At 42.0% G+C, this 14,371-nt stretch overlaps 1 protein-coding gene across 1 annotated transcript in view; it reads right to left on the bottom strand.

Annotated features, from left to right (window-relative positions):
- Positions 1 to 5,618, bottom strand: part of tnrc18 (trinucleotide repeat containing 18) — a 36,481-nt gene extending 30,863 nt beyond the window's left edge. Inside the window, exon 1 of the mRNA XM_079252698.1 lies at positions 5,312 to 5,618. Within this exon, the coding sequence (XP_079108824.1) occupies positions 5,312 to 5,519 (208 nt within the window). The 5' untranslated portion in view covers positions 5,520 to 5,618. The remainder of the gene's footprint in view (positions 1 to 5,311) is intronic.
- Positions 5,619 to 14,371: the final 8,753 nt, after the last annotated feature.

The following is a 14,371-nucleotide window of genomic DNA, read 5'->3' as shown; positions in this document are numbered from 1 at the left end:
CAACAACAACAAAAAGTCAAACCGTATGTAATGAAAAGAAAAATCCTCTTGCAGGATGTGAAATGAACAAAACAACGCATTACATAAGAATCAAACAGATTAAATCTGAACAAAGAACCACAAAAATCAATTATCAGACGTTTTAATCTGATGCTTTATCTCTTCGTAAAAATAAATAAGTATATTTTGACTATGATTACAAAGTAAAATATTAAGCTTTTAACTTTAGCTAGAACATTCTGGTTAACAAATCACACATCTTATTTTACATTTACTTACAAAAAGGTTGTGTGTCTGACAAAGAATAAAACAAGAACAGCATATATGAGTTGCCGCAGGGCATCTTTTATTGCTCAAACACAAAAAGAAATAAAAAATGTTGAAACGGTGATACCATTAAAACCAGCGAAGTTCATAAATGTCTGCTCTAAAAACACTTAAGCATGTAGCCACATGGATTATTGTGCAACATGGTGTAAATGACTATGATTACTTTATACCAATCTGCTGTCATAATGTTGCAATTCGTAGCATGTAAATAAACTCTAAATGCTTGCCCAGACACAAACACTGCAGACTATGCAGTCTTAAATGCCTGAAACTGATCATCTTTTACACCACAAACTTGTGTGAATGAGAACTAGGTATGGCGGGGGTGTTGTTAATAACATTAACCCTGACTAAGTAAGCCACAGGAGCTTGACAGCGATCCAGCACACTCCATCTGAAGTACTTAAACAAAACTGAGCTGCCAAATTCTCCTCACACAAAGATCAGGTTTATCCACCAAACAAGTTAATAAAGCAGACACTGATTTATTCCGGCACTTTCTTTGGAACTTTGTCCAAAACTTGCTTCAGTATTTAAACGGAAACATGTCTCACGAGTGCGCGAGCCTTTAAAAACCTTCCTATAGCGCTCGAAAACCGTGTGAAGGAGGAGGCAGGTGTGATTTTGACACACTCCTCAACACCAGCAAATGGTAACAACGCTCACAACAGGTGTGCACACACACACACACAATGGCAAACACAGCAGGGCAGTGACATGTATAAATAAACGCCATGAACAGCTGTGACACAGAGTTTGTTGAATCTTGGTTCAACATTTTATCATGAAGTCAGATTTTATGTCAACATCAAACTACATTTGTGCTCACTGACAGGAAACCGGTTCCTTTAAAAAGAAAAAAAACCCCAAAAAACTCAACAACAATAACAAAGACATGCTATGAGTTATTAGCATGTTATCGGTCTGGGAACATGACCAAACTTTCCCACGCTGATTGCGAGCGGAGTTTTAAACTACATACAGATGTCAGAGGTAGCGGCCATTTCTGGGCACCGAAAACCAACAAGAGCTGATCTTCACACATTCTGAAGTTCACCTGAACGTCCTCGGAGGAATATTATTAAGCTTATGTAATGGCATGAGCAGAGCCTCAACACATAGCCAAACATGCAGCGTGTGTGTATGTGTGAGAGAGATCTTTGTGTGCTGGAGGCTGTTGTTTGTGTTAAAGGGAGGGCTCTGGCAGAGTGAATGACTTAGCTAATGCTTTGGGTATTTCAACATGCCAAGGCATGCTTGTTCTCACACACACATACACACACACACCATCCTATCACTCTCATGTTTGACAGCTGTGTGTGAGTGCTGTGTGTGTGTGTGTGTGTGTGTGTGTGTCATTTGTCTGCTTGACAGGTTTATTGTAGCAGGGCAGCGATGTCTTGTGCATTCTCTTAAGGAGGCTGTTTTCTCTCCTGGAGGATTCAATTAATCTGAGCGGGGACATGTCCGAGCCTCATCCTTACACTCTCAGGGCTTTGTCTTGAATACATATAAACACACACTCGTCACATTAATTTAAACAGAAACACTAACCTCGCACTGCAGAAGACAAACTGGTACGGATACTGCTGGCCTCCTCTGTAAGCTGCATGAATTATTACACCTTTGCACCAGTGAGAGTGTGTGTGTGTGTGTGTGTGTGTGTAAAATGGAATGAGAAAACAACTGAAGGGTTACCACATTTATCTAACAGTGTATGAATGTGTTGTGGTCAGGATAAATCTCTTACTTTATCTCTGCACGGTCCCGGGGGGAAATCCCAGTCGTAACAGCACTAAGCACAATCACATGCTCCTACATACACAAGACCTCAATCCTCTCCATCTGCACCGACACACACACACACACACACACACACACACACACACACACACACACACAAACGGTAAGCTCAGCTCTTAACCTTCGGAGAGACAAAACGCTGCTTGCCGCCATAGAGAATGTGCCCGTTTAGTTTTCCTTCCCCATTTGTCTCAAGCTGTTTTCATCTGCTTCTATTGACCTTCCTTCTCTGGTCGCGCCGCAACACCCACATGCGTCTCATTCCTGTCTTCTGCAACTCCTCTGTGAATAGCCTCCCCGATGAGGGATGCTGCCACCAGTGACATTTTTTAGTCTCACTCAACATGCACTTGTTTCACATTGCTGTCTGATACTTCACAGGTTCCTCTATAGAGTCAAAACGTCATACACCAGAAGTGACTCCAACTCGCTTCAGGTTTATTCAGTAATAATAAGAAAAAGTTTGTAGTTATTTGGCCAAAATCTAATATCATTTTATACTGTGAAACGATCTCTTTGAATTTTTGATGCGTGAAATATTCTGCTGCCATGGCAACATTTCAGTTTGGGAACATAAAAAAACAAACAAACAAACGTCCCCTGGACTCTGTGCATTTATATTTCAGCGTTTTCTGCCACTGCTGCTCTCAGACGCAAAAGGAGGAGAAGCAAAGGAAGAGGACCTCAATCTGGTGATGACAACACCATCAGACCTTCAGTAGACAGAGGACCTTTTACAGGCATTTTACATCTAAAAACACAGACTTTAGTGAATTCCTGTTTAAATATAAACAGTGCAAATAGAGGGAAGTAGGTGCTGCAGAAATCTTCTAAAGGAAAAAAAAAAATCCCATTTTCACTACATTTAGTCTTTTTTAAACCACAGAGAGCACCAGCAGCATAAATGTCAATGTAATATTTGCAGCCCCGACGATGCACTTAAACCAAATAGAGCTGCTTCACATGAACGGTTAAAATAAGGGAGACACTTAATAAATCTTAATAGAACTGACAAATAATGAACAAAATCAGCCAGACTCCTGGGAAATAAGAGTTAACTCGCAACTATAAACAGACAAGATCTTCTAACAAGACTTCAGCCACAAACAACAATGCAAAAAAAATGTACTGAATTCAAAGGGGGACATGTAAACAAAACCAGCAGCAGAGCTGTCTGAGCTCCATTGATTGCACAGCAGGTCCTTGAGCACTGGATTCATCCCATTTAATTGCAACTAAACTGGCACATTATGAGCATTTGCAATTACTGGGTAATTATTATGTAATAAGGCTGCATAGTGGTATTACAAACATGGGACTGAGATCTCAATCGGTTTTGGTTAATATAATGTGTGGGGATTGAAAATTGAAGCGCGCCATAAAGCTAAATGACCTGCATCGTACAGTGGTCTGTTTGAGTGAGTGCAGCCTGTGAGTGTGAGAGAGAGCGAGAAGGTCAGTGTGTGGGCAGAATAAAATGTATCCCGCTTCAAGGGCGTATTTAAACTACCGATCTGGGCTGAAACAGTGGTTGGGTCGATTCAACTTCACAACCCCCCCCCTCCCAACTACAGGTAAAGTTTGTTCCACACCACAAGCAGTTTTCAGCTCATTTCAGAGCCACAGGAGGGGGGGGGGGGGGCGCATCACAATCACCCGAGCTCAAGCATTCTGCTGCAGAAAACATTTAGGCAGATATAGTATTTGTGTTGCTCTCTGTAAATCTGGTGTTTCATGTTCAGTGGGAGATGCAGAAATCCGTTGAACTGACTGCAACACTCTGCACCCAGAAGCAGCTCTTTGCCACAACGCACCTATCAATCATCCTCATACCCCCCCCCCCCCCCCCCCCCCGCTGCGAGCTGATTTCATCTGTGACACCTTTTCATGTCTCCGCGTTAGTTTCAGTGTGCGGGCTTTTGTTGGTATGTCAAATTAACGCTGCATCAGAGCCCTGCCCTGCAAGCATAGCCTCCAATACCACCCCAAATACAGCACTGAACCCACACTCAAAGGATGAAGAGGGGCGGGGGGGACGCATCTCAAAGTGGAAAATGATTATCTTTGTGGTTTACCTCTGAGAGGAACCAAAGAAAACGGAATTGTATCTGCAGCTATGACTTCATAGGGAGGTAACTTGATGAAAGTGGATGTCAGACTTTCCATAAGACACAGCAGAAACATCTTTCCTACTTGCAGAACATATGTTTTCATGGGTGATCTAACTTCATTTGCAACCGACCACATAACCATTTGCAAACGTTCTGTCTTTTTTTCTCGTTTCTTTTCTCTAAATCACGTTTTCAAGGTTTTGTTTAATGCAGATAATGAAAGCAACGAGGAAAATCACCAGTTCAGCATGAAACACCAGATACTGTAGATGATCTATTGAATACACAATACAAGCACACACCTACAAGATGCTTGTACTTTGCACCTAAGGCATGCTTACACACACAAATACACACTCTCATCCCAGAGATTCCTCTCCTGTTTGCTGGAAGCAGCAGAGAGGAGTGTCCTACAGCTACAAAAGCGTTGAAAAAAAAAAGGGGGGGAAAAAACATCAGTCGTTTGACAAATGTTCCAGCAGAGTGGTTTTAACTCTAAATACAGAACCACCATCGTTCTTCACTCACACAAACACTCCAGCAATTCTCTCAGCAGGGTAAACAGTGCTCTGTCATCCCTCTAAGGTCACAACTTCACCATTCCCACTTTGGCAAACATACACACGCACACAGGCTAAACACGGACTGCATTTGCTCTCACAGCAGTGACGGTGTAATGGTCCACATACAATCAAAAGACCAGTGCCGCCTGACCCGCACACTGCTGCAGTAAACACCTACACCATCCCCAAAGCCTCCAAACAGTCAAACCCGGACTGTGTGTGTTAGAAATTGCCAAGTAATTTTCCGCAAATGGGTTGCACATTGTAAAAAGAGAGTGATCTGATCGCACTTGAAACTTGCCACAGCTTTATTACAGCAATTGAACCATATAAAGATCAACATCTCAACCCAATGCCATATGACCGCACATGAACACGCAAACTGCGCGCTTTTTTTTTTTTCTTTCTTTTTCTGCATTTTAAGTTAATATTTCATCTTTTCATGGCTGCGCTTGTGGGGCAACGCGCATGATAGGATCTGACAGTCAAACATCGGGCACTTACTGTGATGTGGATGTAGGTTAATGGCCGATGGCAAAAATTTCCCGGAGTGGAGAGGCGGCGGATGGCTCGCGCCCAAGTGGCCGGGCGAGGGAGGGATCCTCCCGGCTGCTGCTGCTGATCCGAGTCGGTGAGACTCCATCGCGAGCCCCGCCAACAACGGAGGTGGTACGTGGACGGATCGTGGAGGACCGAAATCTCTGCCATCCATTATCCACAGAGGGGAAAGTTATTAAAAGGAAATTATATAGGTCCGAAAAAGAAGCCAATTCTGGCTATAATAATGTCTTTAGCTTCCCAGGCGACTCGGACTCCTTTTCAGCCATACTGCTGACCTATAAAATACAAGAAAACATCTCTTGATACACCATCCAGTAACACGCAGCTTCAAAACAAACTGTTGGAAAGCGATAGTTTTTAGGATTTCTCCCGTTTTCGACGAAAAGGCGGCCCATCCGCGCAATGACGCAGTTTGGAAAAAACACTTCAGAAACTAAATGCTGAATATCGACTGTCCTAAAGCAAAACCACGCGAGTTGCCCTCGTTGTCTTCTAAATGCAGACCTTAATGCGGATTTAACTTATATTTATAATTTCATGATGTGATGTGTGAGCGGCTCTCCACACCCCCACCGCACATCGAGCAGGCAGCCGCTCCTGGAGCTCCGCTTCCCAGAGAAACAAGCAGGCGGAGGAGCGGCCAGCTTGCTGTGTGATCGCCGTGAAAACATCCCTCTAGATCACGCGTTGGAAAGGCTAAATGTCCGATTTAATGACCTATTCTTTTCTTTTTCCGATTACCCAGCTGTTTTCCTAAACAGTAAATCATGCAAGCCTATCCGCGACGCACCCGAGGAGCCATGTAAACCAATACACCATAAATACTAAAGGCGCATCAAATATAAATTTCAAACGGGTTAAAAATAAATAAGGTTGCAAAAGCCTGCATCATTCATCAGCAGGGCCAGCGGTGTTTTGTTGCCCACAGATGAATCTTTAGTATATGGGCTACCTCTCTATTGGACATGGGTGCAGCCCAGCAAAAGAATCAGAAGCAAAACACTTCATAAAAGGACAATCTCGTTTGATCTACACGTGAATAAACAATTCAAACGCATTTCTGAAGAAATATTAATATAGAAAAGTATGTTTTACATCACAACATCGGATGATAATCGACTTTATTCAACGTAAAGCCGAAGAAAATAAATACTTTGGAAGAGCTTAAATTCCCGACAGCTTAAATAAAAAAAAGCCTACTATCTATGCAGTCATGTGTATGCACGTGTTACATAAAAAAATAAATGACTAAAAAGGCGGAATAAAAATTAAGTAACTACGACTTTATCTGATATGACAAAAAAAAGACATATTTCGGGATGCACAGTCATCTTCAACACGGCGATCGGAATTAGACTCCACGTAGATTAAATAAAATCTAAATTAAAGTTAAAAAAATATATTTACAGAATGAGGGGAAACAAAGGTACAGTCATGATAACCTTCAAAGGTTGCAAGAAAACACAACACCAATGACTCGTGATATCCAGGCGGGCGGGATCCGAAGAAAAGCCCGTTCAGAAACACAATAACCCTTTTTTTTTCCCCCTTCCTTTAACAAAAACACTGCAGACAAAATGTTGCCATTAAGCCCTCAGAAACCCGGACAGAAAGGTAGGCTTATGGGACCGGGCAGGCTGGTGAAACTCTGCGGCTCGACAGCGGGCGGTGGAGCTCCGCATTTCAGCCACGTTTCAAACTTTTCACGGTTACACACGCAAAACTTTCACAGAGGAAACGTCTCGAAACTGTGTTTTTTTTTTCCCTTCACACCGCGAACATCTCCCTACATATCACAGCAATAACCCTCCGCGCCCTTTTTACACGCTTTTCTGTGACAAATTAGGTTTTAAAATAGCGATAACGTTGACATTTTTTAAAGCTGAAAACAGCAAATAAAAGAAAAACATATGCCGACCGCTTACTTTAAAGGAGGGAAATGTCGGGGAAGGAGCTTAAAAATATATATGCCTACGTCTCTCAAAATCCGTCCAGGTTGCTGGGAAAACTGGAGTAGTCCATTGCAGGCTAGTCCGAAGGTAAACTGGGGGATAACAGGGGGGTGAGGAGGGGGGAGAAAGCCCCCTGACGCGTCCTCCTCAGCAATGAAACACAGCATTGTTTTACAAGCCCCGCCCATCTCCTTCAAAGCCCCGCCCATCTCCTTCACTACCACCCAACCCTGGAGCGTTCAAGCAGCTCCTGTCTGATTGGCTGAAACAACTGTCAATCAAAGTCCCCAGCGTATTAAAGAAGAAATACGCTGGCCGCTTGCCAACACTATAAAACCAATTATGGAGCAAGGATGTTAAGCAGTTTCAAGGTCCCCTCTCCCCTTCAAGACTGAGTGATCAAAACAAGCAGAGGGGTCCACTTTTTTCATGGAAATGTCTCTGTGTGTGTATGTGTTTGATTTTATGTAGGCTCCGTGTGTAAGTTTGTTGAGGGGGAGTAATTTTAAGACTCATTCCCATTTCCACGCCGATTATAATTAACGCTGGTTCGCAGGAAGGGAAGAGGAATGTATGGAGGGCGGTGTGACCCCTCAAAACGTCACACTCCACTTCTTTTACATGGACAGCAGTTTACTTTTTCCTCACCAGGAAACGATGAATAATTAACCTGAGCACTAATTTACTTTCTTATAGATAAGACATTTTCTGGATGCGACAAAGAGCTTAAAATTTCTAACTCAGTGGGCCTATAATGAACTGTTTCTTGATGCTTTTAAAATTTAGGAGTTGTCTCCTAGTCTAGGTCCTAAATAAATCACAGTAAGCTTTTTTTATTGGTATAGTTTTTAGCCAATGCATTACAATCAAGTTTTTGTTCAATGTTTAGGACATTCACCTGGTTGATCATTAATTAGGCTACATTATAAGGCTACATTATACCAGGTGTGTTCAAATGCCCGCACGGTCATTCCCATCCCAAAGCACTGTTCATTCAGCGGTGAAAATCCTCTTACACCTCTATCAAATAAGCTAGAGTTAAGTTTAGACAAGTCATTCCTATCACCTTCATGATGCCTGTAATTTTTGACGCACTAACCTAAACCAATCTAAGAATAATAATGTCACGCTTTCGGTATGCAAATGACCTGTAAGTGAATCAACGCTGGGTGTGTCGACTGTCCGACTTCAAGAGGGGACAAAAACATGCACACATTTGCATTTGAAGAGGGGGGTGGGGGGGGGGGGGGGGTGCCATGGTCTACTCATTTAGTACCATTATGTTAAAACTAAGAATACGGCGTCATGTAGGGGGGGTGAGAAGACGGGAGGTGGTTCAGTCTTTGGTGTGGTTTTTTGAAATCCTCGCTCATGACCTCTTGGTCCTCGTCGCGCACAGTACAGTCATACTGGTGGATTTTTACGAGCCCTAACTTTGCTATGAAGCGCACCGCTCCATGTTACATAGTTGCAAAAAAGGCTGATTGAAAAAAAAAAAAAGAAATCAGAGTCGGTTTCAAGTTGCCCATGCTGCCCTCTTCATCTCCACTCCAACCGGCCCCTCCCCCTTGCAGCGTGTCGGTTTCAAGGCGGCCCCCTGCTAAGGCAAAAGAAACGCTTCAACGGCAGCGGCAGAAACGTTGACGGAGAAGCGCGAGAGAGCAACCGCTACGGACGCTTTCTCGCCACAAAAGCTTGAAAAAAGTCCTCGGTTCGTGTTTCTTCAGCGTTTTCAGGCACTTTAGTTTATTAATTAATTCATTTTTAATCAATGTTTTAACCAAACTGGATCACAACACCGACGTAAGGAAAACTATTGGCCGCTCCGCGACAACTCTCACCCCGCTGACCCGTCAGCTCGCAGGCCCCTGTCACCTTTGACGAGACCCGGGGAGGGAATTACCAGTCGGAGATCAGAGTGATGTCCCGGACAGTCCGAGGGGACCAAGCGGGCCTTTGTTCTCCAAATCGCTCCGAATAGGAATCCAGACAATGCCTCCAAATTAGGGCCCTATTGTTGCTCTCTTTTCACTCCTGCAAGAGGGAGGCAGGTTTTTATCTTCTTCTCTTTGTTTTTTTTTTTCCTTTTTCTTTTTGTTCGTGGGGAGGGTTATTAGGCTGCACTTTGAGGTGGGATTTAGTTATAGGTTTAGGGTGGCAATTTTACATGCACACAAGTGGAGACACAAACCTATTTTTATTTTAAGCAAACAGTTTGACATGTTTTGAAAAAAATATAGGCGTCTGTGTCATTGCTCCATAAAACTGTTTAGCCGGATAACTCAATAAAGAGCCATTCAGAGGCACTCATAAGCCAGACAACAATCATCCTATGTGTGAGTTCAGTCCTACAGCTTTCATTCCGCATGCATATAAATAGCACGACGCTCCAGGCACATTCCCTTAGTCATTTCTTCACATTTGAACCATTTTGTGTGTCATTTACTGTGTTTAAATGACATGAGAAAAGGTTACAGTCGGGTTAAAGTACAAGGCTGGCTGTCATCTTTCAACACTTGGCTGTAATGGCACATATAACAATAAATACTACTTAGATAATTGCAGCGATGCTGTTTTATCTGGTCAGACTGCTTACTGAGGTTACATACATCAACAAAGACCATTTAATGACCTCGGTATGCCTTCTGTGAGTGGTTGTAATGGAAAAGTACTCAAAACCATGTCCTAAAAATCCCCCCTTTTTTAAGTCCACAAACACTAGATCATCTTAAATCTCCAGATTAAGAACATTTGTTATGTTTGCCTCCTTCCAATTTGCCTGCCTCTTATCTTTACCTGAACACTAATATCTCAGTCCATTCTGTAACTCCATGGCTCACCAAATGCCAACATTTTTCTTCTTTTGAGGAAGGGGAGGTAATTGTGTCCTATCAGCCAATGGATCAGGTAAATTATTTAGTTTGACGGACAGAATATCAGATTTTCCTCCAGGCTTCTTGGATAAATTGACGCACAGGGAGAAGCGGGCAAGAAGACAGCATTTTTTAATTTATTCCTCTCTGGAGAGGGAAAAATACATATTATAAAGAAAAATGTCTTTGTGCATAAGCATTCACATTTCAGCAGCAGCTCTTTACTAAATACATCTATTAGATAATCTGCTAATAGGCCTCAAATGTCTGGGTTCCCTGTTAAAAATACATTTTATTATTATTATTTTACAATATTTTAAATGGATACTTTAGTGTCAGTAGGACTAATAGATAAAAGACCTCGTCCACTTTTGCACGCACACACACACACACACACACACACATTTGTAGTAGTGCTTAAGAGTGCCTGCATGCCCACAGGGCTAAATTATTCATCATGTGTCATGCTTCACACAAGCATTTTACTGTCACTGACATGACACTATATTAAATATACTGACATTTATATGTAAAATAAAAAATAAATAAAGGGAAAAAACAACAGCGGCAGTGTCATTTTCTCAGATGGACCCACAGAAAGGAAAACACACATGTGCAAATAAGCATATAACTGTGTCTGATATGGTTGACATTACCACACAACCCCCATTTGAGGCACACAAATATGTAGACACAGTTCTCAAGGGGTACCTGCCAATCATCAGTGCCTCACAGCGTTTTACGATGGACCACTTGTGAGTTGGGTAGTAGGGGGGTGCAAGCATGCAGCCTGCAAAATATTTCTGACATATACTGTGTACAATTTCTATAAAATGTACTGTTGTGAAAGGTTTTGTCGTGCATCATGTACAGATATGGGATTTGAGCAGATGACAAGCTAACGTCACACATGTGTTCTTTGTGTTCATTTTACTGCTTTATCATAAGTCAAACTGTGCTACAGCTGCAACAAATAAAGCTGTTAAGATGACATGGATTTCTACCAGCGCACACTCATTCATAAAAGGAAGTCATGAAAATGCTCATTGGAAGGGGTTGTGTCAGCTGTGCATGGATGGTGCTCAGGCAAGCCTGCAGTGCACAATCTGTGTATTTTTGGTGCTTGTTCCTGACTCATGTGGTTAGAGCTCGGAGAAAGCATCCAGCCTTCCCACAATCATAAAGGAACTCTGATACAACACACACATCCTGTTGAGCAACAGTTCAGCTTGGATGTGTCAAAGCCATTCAAACCACAAAAATAGTCTGTTTATCCTGATGTAAAGCTTTGTAAAATAGTCAAATATTGAGCCACATGTTTACGATCAGAAATATTCTGTCAGTCATTCAGATAAAATGATACAAAACGGAGTTACCATGCAGTGGTGATGTGTTAACCTCAGTGAGCATGTCACTCTCTGTAGTATGAAAATAACTCAAAAGGCTGAAAAAGAGGACGTGCTGCATTTGAATGTGATCTAGTCTTCTATTCTGGCCTCCTTCTGTCAGCAGTGGTAGCCCTCTATTTGCCTTTCACCCAGTTTGTCCACCCAGCAGCTCCAGCTTGCGCAACAGCTCCTCCTGTTGGTGCAGAAGAGAACTGCACGCTTTGAATCGATGGCGCTGCTGAAGCTGCCCTGCTGTAGCAAATGGAGGAACACAGCAAGTCTCATTTGCTGACAAATTGGCCCCCTTCAGTGTCATTTCTCAGGGGACAACATTGTGTTGCCGCAGTTTTTTATTTTTTATTATTCAAAACAAGTTTCAGCGACATACTGATGTGCACAAATACAGAATAAAATGAGGTACAGTGGAGCTCTACACTATGCACACACATGCCAAACACTAGCTTCCCTGGTGGGGAGTGTTTTGCTGCTGTGGCAGTAAAAGGATATCAGAGAAGAAGCCGTCTCAGCAGAATTGCAAGGGTGTGGTGTGGTGGAGGTGGTGGTACGGGCTGGGAGAAGATGGAATAAATTACCAGTATCAAACACACTCAATCCTGAATGTGTATGTGGATGCACCACTGGTCTGCATGAATATATGAATTCATATTAGTGTAAGAACTCACTTCTGTATGCGTGTGCACAGGCCCACTGTGTCCCCTCAAACAGACTTTCACTCAGCCCACAGTGGTGCATGAAAGTGGGACGCCCTGATTAATGAAAGCAGGGTGACTTTGGTTAGCATTGGATTTGTGCTGTCATACACAGAAACAGAATATGATGCACAGAGCGTGGGGACGGGGCTGCTCCCTCCTCCATTTGCCTCAAACATCCATCTTATCCTGTTTCATCCCTGCAATTTACAAATGTGGAGATCCGTTTTTGGAAGGGCACAGGAAATGAGTCTGTATCAGCAGTGGATCTTTCTCCTGCCATTCAGAGGGAAGCTGGCAGAAAACATCAGCTGCTTTTAATGGTATTTTTATTGTTGCACTAAACACACAATCCAGTCTTCTCCAGTTCTCTGTGTACACGGTTACTGTCAATTCTACCAGCCAAATAAAACCCATGCGCACACAAATTCTATCCAATATGACTATCATCAGAGATGGGAGTGTAAGCCTATTGCACAAGCACGTATAAACAGCACTGGTTCAGATCTGGCTCTTTACAGAAGCTTTGATAATATTCAGTAGAAAAAAAAAAAAAAAAATCATCCAATTTTCTGTAAATGAGCTTTTACTCCCATCTGCTGTTCAAACGCTGCAACTGCTGCGAAATTTTAGGAGGAAAAATGCACTAGAATAAAATACAAATAACTAAAAGTATTTACACAAAATGGAAACTTCTGCTAAGCAACTACGCTGTGTTCTCTTGGTCTCAGAGGGTTTGATCACAAAGGATGCCATGCAGAAATGTCTACAAGTTTTTTTAAAATATATATATAATATTATGAATATTGTTAAAGGTATCTAATATTTTGTCATTTAAATTACTGCATTTTTAAGGGCCCTGTGATGGACTGGTGACCTGTCCAGGGTGTACCCTGCCTCTCATCCTGATTGTTGGGATAGGCTCCAGCTTTCAGCGACCCTGAATTGGACTACGAAAATGGATGTTTTTTTTTTAAAGACTTAACCTCTTGGGGCTTAGCGTCCATATATTTGGACATAATTTTTCTGTAAAACTACATAACATGATCATTTGATTTTATTCTAATTGGGTTCAAACAAGCCCAAATAAGGTGAAACAAAAAAATGCATGTAAAAAAACTACTTGGGCCTTAAAGCCCAGGTCATCATGGTACACGAGAACAGGTTTACTATTTACTAATCTGGCTAAATATAGGTTAATTAATTGCTTACTCTTACACAGTCAGCTTAATCATTGATATTGCAGTGAATAGGTTAGCATCAACCGTCAGGCACAAGGCTGCAGGTAAGATTAGAGTGTTGGTTCTTGTCTTGTGAAATAGTATGAATCTGCGATTTTAAAGTTTTATTTGACAGCGTAGTTAAAATGGTTGTCAGGCTGTTGGAGGGTTAAGCCTGTCAGCACAATAAAAGGTCTGAATCAAACCCTGTATTTTCTTCTTCTCTGAATATTGCATGTTAATTTTACATTAGCTCCTGACATATTGGTCCCATGTGCAAGGTTATGTTGCATAAAAGTAAAGAGCTTCTGAAGCTTTCAGTGAGTAATTACACTCATTAGCTGCCATCTCTTGAAACTAGCTAAAAGTTTTAAGATCACTTCTGGTCACACTGAATAGCTCGAGGCCAGAAGTCAGCAGGCACCACAGTGCTCTTTACACACTCAGTTTGAGCAAAACCAAATGAACAATTTGACCAGTTTCATATTTACTGATACCACATATTTAGGAGTCTATATTTAGATCCCTTTAGACAAGCCTGAAAAACTGCAGACGAGCCCATGTCACTCAAACAGGGAAGTTTTCCTGAATGTTTAAATAGTCACGCCACACTACAGCTTTTCCTCAGATGGGTCAAAATTTAAGGGAAAAAAAAAAAAAAAAAAGCTATTTGGCAAGACCAGTATAGCAAGTATGCTAATGCTAAATGATTACACTGAAAAGCTGAAAAAGTACTTAAAGCTCAAAGTGGTGTTAAACTCAACATGTACATGTCTGCATGCTGGTGCTGATAACAGCCATCTTACCAGAAAGGACCTGAACTCTGTTGGGAAACTGCCCTTAGACTGGAAATAAATCTA

Source organism: Telmatherina bonti, assembly GCF_933228915.1.
Source record: "Telmatherina bonti genome assembly, chromosome: 14".
Lineage (NCBI taxonomy): Eukaryota > Metazoa > Chordata > Actinopteri > Atheriniformes > Telmatherinidae > Telmatherina > Telmatherina bonti.
Note: the sequence above shows the minus strand (reverse complement) of the source record. Positions and strands in the feature narration are given on the sequence as shown.